The 7,133-nt window shown below is 49.8% G+C and overlaps 1 protein-coding gene across 1 annotated transcript in view; it reads right to left on the bottom strand.

The window, feature by feature from the left end:
* The window catches only part of LOC146201588 (dorsal-ventral patterning tolloid-like protein 1), a 39,876-nt gene extending 33,240 nt beyond the window's left edge, over positions 1-6,636 (bottom strand). The window contains exons 1-3 of the mRNA XM_084583168.1: positions 6,339-6,636; positions 2,114-2,182; positions 696-726 (exon numbers count right to left, since the gene is read on the bottom strand). Coding sequence (XP_084439294.1) covers positions 696-726; positions 2,114-2,182; positions 6,339-6,455 — 217 coding nt within the window. The 5' untranslated portion in view covers positions 6,456-6,636. The remainder of the gene's footprint in view (positions 1-695; positions 727-2,113; positions 2,183-6,338) is intronic.
* Between the last annotated feature and the right edge of the window lie 497 nt (positions 6,637-7,133).

A 7,133-nucleotide genomic window follows, 5' to 3' on the forward strand; every position in this document is an offset into this window, starting at 1 on the left:
TTACGGGAAACTGGACCAATAGCTGTCCGAGCACACGTCCTCGATAAAATTCTGGCATGCATACTTCTTCTTTCGTTGTACTCATGAACGCGGATGTCCCGGAGCGTATATGGCGTATAAAAGAAATGTTATCTTTCATCGCTCTACTTCTCCGCATTAAATGGGCAGCAGGTAGCTGATCAAAGGAACCAGCCAGGCAGTTTAACTAGAAGCTCGGACGCAACACCCTAGATTGTGCGGCTCAAAGACAAAGCATTCTCCTTTATTGCATAAGATAGTCGGCACCTTCGAAATAAAGTAATATTAGCTGCGTATTGCGTCCCGTACTTCTACACATAATTTTAGCGCACTTGCTGAATGAGCCCTTGACGACCTTTTTTTAAAGTCAGAAGCCGAGGCGTATGCTTTCGGTGCGCGAAATCCAAACAACGCAAACGTTAATTGCAGCATGTGTTTCCCTCATTTGTATTTCATACGCTCTGGAGGTTAAATTTAGCAAGCGTGCGCCCTTTTTTCCTTTCTTTGTTAGTGTAGCCAACTTCCAACATCGTGCCCGGGGTTTGCGGGCGACCGCCACCGGCAAGAGTGGTACGCCAGGTTGTACTGCTGTCCACGAGAAAGTCAGAGAGAGAGAAAGAGAGACGGAGGTGTTGAGGGAAAGAGAGTGGACGAGGCAGAGAAAAGTCGCCACTCACCTGTCTTGTACCTGTCAAGGTCCCCGTCGGCCTGCACGAGAAAGAATGACCCATGACTGTGCGGCGGCGGACGACGTCTCGATGCCCACGGCTGCACCCGTAGTCGCGCCCTTCTCGCGGCGCCACCACACTTTTCCTCGAGAAAGCGGGCGAAGAAAGTGCGCGCACCCCACGACGACGGCGTTTTGCGAAATCGGCCGCGCGCGCGCACCTCTTTTTTCCGTGGACAACACGCCCAGGGGTCTCAGTGGCCCAAGGTCGGTGTGCGCGGACGTGTGGAACGATGCGCGGACGGCACGCACCTTCGTCTCGCGCCATGGGCCCGATTCACCGCTTCTTCGGCATCGCGAAGTGCCACCCGCGGTATGGCTCTCGCATTTCCCACAGTACACCCTGTGGTGCGCTCAACAGCAATCTCTCAGTAATGAAGCGTTACACTGGGCAGGATCTGTTCATCGGTTTAACGTCTACAAGACGTCGCGTAAGAGGCTGCATGCTAGCTGCAGCTTGAAGGAACATTGCTCTAGTCTAGTTCACCCGTTGCGAAAATACTGACCTCGAGCCTGTCATATACAGATGTTCAAGAGGCGGGTCCGGGTACAGTACCGTAGTGACGTTGGCCATAATAGCCGAAGGAATGTACATGGAGACCTCATTCACGTGTACGTCTGAATCCCCTGTGCCATTGTACAAAGCGAGTCTAAGCCTGTAGTCATTTGGATGCGCGCATATCTATAATCTGGCTCTGCACTTTGGAGCGGTGTTATGGACCCTGTCCGTAGCTCGATGTTGTATTCGCTGAAGCGACTGGATACGTATACCTATTCGACTACTACCTGAGCCAAAGTATAATGCCTCGACGACGTTATTATGAAATTATGAACTACCACAACCATTCGAAGCCCGTCCTCTGTATGCACAACAGGAAATGATTGGTTTATTCTTGTTAGTGTGTTTCAATACGTCAAGTGACAAAAAAAAAGCACGCAAAAAATAAGTAAGGTCGTAAAGAAGCTCTTGAACTCGCCACAGGAGGTTGGCGACGGTTTGGCTCATTTGCCTTGTGTTACAAAATGTCAGCTTCCTTGCTAAGTGCTCATAGCGTAGCTCTGAAGTTCGTCTTCGACCGGCGTGTGTTGAGAGGGTGAAGGTAATCCTTTATGCATATTAAATATGCGGACTCATGCCTACACTATTTTGCGCCGCCTAATTACACGTCATTATACCATGTGCGCGGCCGCTCTTCGCCGTCCGGTTCGGAAAGTGCAGTTTTAATGAAGCAGGAGGCGATGACTCGCTAGCCAGCCGCAACTTTCAATGGTGTTGAGATTTGAACAGACATCTTGAGGCGCTTAGAGTCAACAGCAAACGAGTTGTCGACAACTCGAGCAGCTCGTTCCACGTTTCGCTCAATTTACCCTTTTGATCCTTCGAGCTTGATAGGCTGCCGCCTCGGCTGTTGCGGATAGAAGCCCAGCTTCGGAGGCCTGCATGAAAACACGTAACAGCAATAGCGCACTTTGTTTATTTGTCGCCTTTGGCGTCCAAAAAAGGCTGGGAGAAGCGAGCTCTAGCAAGATTATCGCCAGCGTTTCGTAAGTTAGACTGGAGCACGCGAAATTGGCCTGCTTTGCGGTGTCGAAGGCTCATATATCTGTCCACATCCAACGGTCAAGGTCCCCCCCCCCCCCTTTCAGCCGGGATTCTCTAGCTCTCCATTTGTTCCATAGAGTTCTTGAGGTTAGCAGAACGAGATCATTTAGTTGCTGCTTTAAAAAACTTTTTGTAACAAGATTTTAAAATATTTCGTAAGCTTCCGTTACACCACTGCAACACTATATGCTCGGCGCCCTTTTCGTGCTTGCGGCCCAAAAGCGTTTTTAGCCTTTAGAGGTTGCATTGAGTTTCGCTTATGCGTAGAGACGAAATTTATTGCTGGAAAGCGAAACGCGTGCAGTGCTGAGTGTGGGCAGACGTTTGAGACGCCCTTGTTTCATTTTTTTTTTTCAGCTGTGCGTATTTATTGCCTACCGGTACGATTACTTTTCCGTGAAGGGAAGTGGTCATCGTTTCCAGCAGCTCACTTTCTTTCGTCAGTGACTGTCACTTTTCTTTCCTTTGCACGCATAATAAAGTTAATTGCGTAACGTTCACGTGTGCCTAGATTGCGTGCCGGCATTTACACGGAAACAGTACGGCGTACAGCCTTCGGCGAATAAAGCAGCGGCCACGGTTTTGTCTAGTTACCGAGGGCCAATCGACAAGCTCTATTTGTACAAATGGATATGCCTGGGACAATAATGTACACCCGAAGTTCGAACATCTGCAGCGTGACACAGCGAACTTTCGCTGTATACTTGAGCAAACTAGTAATTTACACTGCGTCTCGTGTAAATACTGTAAGTACTTGTTTCTCATACAAAACTATTTTTTAAAATCATTTTCACGAAATTCACGTGCATGCGTTGTAAGCATTCTAACGAAAACATTTGATGCTCTGGGATAGTTCCCATTCCACGATTTTATAATTGTGTTCGCCGTTAAAAAACATTGAAAAACGATTGAATAATGTCACCTCGTCATCTGCTTCGCTGGTAACCTGCTAAACTTTGTATTACCGGAGAAAAGGGCAACACACAACGGTGGCTGTCGCTGCGACTGTCGTAGATTACATTTGAAACAATTGCGGTCCACGCTGCGTAAGAAATTTTCCCTCAAATAAAATGCGCAGTAAACGTGTTGACGTCGCTTATGGCTAATCTTCGAGCTTCAGAGAGCCTCAGCGGATGAAAGTTAGACAAGTTATGAAGCGAATCCATAACCATGGACGCGAGAAAGGAAACGGCGCTAAATGGACGACGACATAGAGCATCAACTGTACTAACTATCTGAAGATTTTGTTCAGGAACGTGCACGTTCTTGCTTTCATAGTTAGCGAGCGATTGCGCCGTTGTCCTTCCAGAATCGTTGTCATCTGGCTCATGTAGTTATGAATCAGGGAACCCTACACTTTCAGCAAGTGCATGTAAGGGTAAATGTAGCAGATGATATTTCTGGCATCAAGATGTTTGGAAGCGGTGCACGGTCAAGCGGTTTTACGCTCTGGCCACAGGGGAAAAAACAAAAAAAAAAAAGAAAACAGGAAGCACATACGAGACCACAAGAACAGTATATTGAAGGCATCGGTGGCTGACTGTAAGGATGACACAGTCGCCACAGCCATAATACGCACTGGAAAAAGTAGAGAGGTGGAAGAATGTGTCATAGCTCTGGCATCGCGAGCAAAGCCTCCAGATCGTGCAATAATTCGAATCAATGACTCGAACACTGCCTGTCGCAACTACGCGTAGACACGTATTTCCCTTATCGCCCCTAGCCCCCTACATCGCACCCGTCACATTCCGAAATCCCGCCTCATCTGGATACCTGCGAATGTCTCTCCCTGCCAATGAGATCGTTCATGCGACAGCCCGCGAAGGTATCCTCCAGGCGCGGGTGGAAGGCCATCCCAGATCAGAGGAGCCATCCCACTGACCAATTCGCGAATATTTCAACGTTACCGACTGTCCCAAGACTACTTTCTTCACCTCGACCCAGTCCTCTCTCAGTACCCTCTACCTCCTCCCCCGGTTGGAAGTCACTCTGTCTACCAGGACCCTTCGACGCCCAGCGTGGCCTAATTGCCGGGCCATCCGAATAGCTGCGGAAAATGGTGTCCTGGACCAAAGAGTCCACCATCTTGGCGATCGCCCTCCAACCTTAGTAGAAAAAAAAATTCTCTCTGTAACGGACTTATCAACACGGTCTTAACTTTTTCAGTACCCCAATGGTATTGGGATCGGTAAGCATTTCACTTCATTAGATCTTGCTAAAACTTTGCTTCAGGCAAGGGCACGAGCTCTTTTTCTGTTTTCACGAGTCATCCGGATAAACAAATAATAAAGGCAAATGCACCAAGTTTAGAAGAGGAGTAACGCCTACACATTGCCCTGCTATAGGATGGGCAAGGTTGAAAATTTCGTTTACATGGAATTCTGCCTTCCAGCGTTGAATCTACACTTTCCGTTTGTCCTTCTATTAAAACCAACAGCCTGCAATAATCTGACTACTTTGTACGCGCTCTCTCTGGTTTCTAAGCAAGAATTCACTCATTTGAACAGTTGTGCAAAGGAACCGTATAAAGGACATTTCCGGCAGGAAATTTGCGATTTTAATGGCTAAACAGAGCTCCTGTCTTGTTTTCTATGCTATAGGAGGTATTCAAGCGACGTCACGGGCGCCATTTCGTGGTGTATACCACAGCTTCTGCAGTGCGATCCAGAGCAGGCGGTGATAAGGCAATTACATATGCCTGCAACCTTTCGCCGTGCTAGCACTGCAAAATGGCTGCCGCAGTGACTCAGTGCCGCATACTCTCCTTTGTCAGAGGTTCACAAATTTTGCCGTTTTCCGTACTCTTCTTCGTCTCATTGGCCATGACGGGCTACCGATACGAAATCAGAATAAGTGAAGACCACGGAAAGCGCGCATGTATGAAGAAAACGTGCGTTTTCTGAACCTCAACGTCCAACTGCGTTCTAAAGTTTTCGCTGTGAAGCCATTCCATTTGCAAAGTCATCGAATCCCTGCAGCTGTCATAAAGCGACATCTCCACTTGCGGTTTAGGACGCGAAAGGACAGCTGCCTGCATCTGTTCACCTTCAGATGATTGTACTAGGCGGCTATGGTTAATCTTGCGCTACTTAGTGGATTCCAGAAAAAAGAGAGAGGTTGATAGGAAAAAATATATTCTAAAAAAAAAAAAAAACACTCAAGTTTCAATGAGTGCAATGTTTAGACTACGCGCTACAAACTTTGCTCGTTGGTGAAATTTGTAGTGTCTAGTCTATGTTTATTGCTATTATTATTATTTGCAAAATATAGTTCCATCGGGCGTGAGTTTCAGCGCAACGCACCTATTGACAATTCATGTACGTAACGAGTCCCGACTGCTTGACCCTCCAAGGCACTGGAACTGAAGATTCTACTTTCGGAGCTACATAAAGGGCAGTGTTTATCGGGATAACATTGGCGAAGATACTCTCTCGAATGAACTTGCAGATTACTCGCGCACCACTGCAAAATGTTGTCCTAGGCCTGGGAAGGTGAAACTCGTAACACGGTTTCCAGACTGCTGGACGTTAGGTAAACAAAAACTATGTCACGTGGTTACGCTGTAGGCAAATGACAGTATGCATAAGTCTCAAGCTTAAATAACGTACTCATTATTTCTATTCTACATGTTCGTAGCTATGGTCATATTAAGTTTTAATTAAAGTTCGCTTAATTCCAAGTTTACATTGAAGTTAGATAAACTGCGAAAGTTCGGTTGCAACAGCACTGTACATGAAACAGCGCTACTTTCCTGAGCCATCACAAGGGCACGTGCGGCGCATGTGGACGCTTGTCACTAGGACTTGAGAGACGCAAGTACCGCTATTTATCGGCTCCATATACGCGTGCGAGGTGCAGGCTGCGGGTGCCACTGCATGCGCCCGCTGGCCGGCCGGCCGCAGGCACGGCACCCGCGCCCGTGCACCAGCACCAAGGGCAATACCAACATCGGTTGTCCGAGCGTCGCCGGCTGGTCATCCAGGCACTTACCACGTGCACGGCGCCGCGAACCTCGATACCGGTGGCGTTGAGCGCGGCCGCGCCGCGCGTGCTGAGCAGCGCTGCAGCGAGCAGGAGCCAGGTCGTCGTCGCACGTGCCTCCAGCATGTCCGGGGAGCGTCTGCGGTCCGTCCTGGCCCCGTGTCGGGCATGAGCGCGCCGAGAGCTGCGGCCGCTTTCCGGCGCTATTCATCGCCGCTCGGCGCGGGGGGACGGAGAGGGGGCAAGCAGACCCCTCGCTCGACGGTCGCGCGGCGTCGTCACCACCAACTGGTTCTCCTTTGTCTTGCGCGCCCGAGGCGGCAAAAGGGCGCTTCCAAGACGCGCGCCGCTCCCGGGCGCCTCCGTGAACGCCTCCTTTGACGGCCGGCCACGCCGCGCTTGTTGACGCGCGCCATTCGCGCCGGCTGCGTCACGCTCCATCGCTAATGGCCGTCGCGCGCAAACAGGTGCCTCCGGCGACCGCGGATGCTACCAGCGGGGAAATGAGGAGCGGATGGTTGACCGGAGGCTGGAAGGCGAGACCGTGAACGGGTTGTCTCCGGCACATGACGGGAGCGCACGTGCCCTGTGGCGGGACAAGCGCGATGATGCTCGATCAGCGGTAGCGATTGCGTCATTGCGCAAGTTACACCACCGTTGGTAGCTTCAGCCGTCTCGAAACAACTAAGTGGAAACATGAATCTGTTGGGCACGGGGGCTTCGCCTTAAGTTTCATCCCAATGAAACGGTTTCTTAATGGGTGATGGTCAGGCGCTTTTCCCGAGGGGAAAACGAATAGCATCA

Source organism: Amblyomma maculatum, chromosome 1 (genome assembly GCF_055883805.1).
Source record: "Amblyomma maculatum isolate TAMU_Amacu chromosome 1, ASM5588380v1, whole genome shotgun sequence".
NCBI lineage: Eukaryota > Metazoa > Arthropoda > Arachnida > Ixodida > Ixodidae > Amblyomma > Amblyomma maculatum.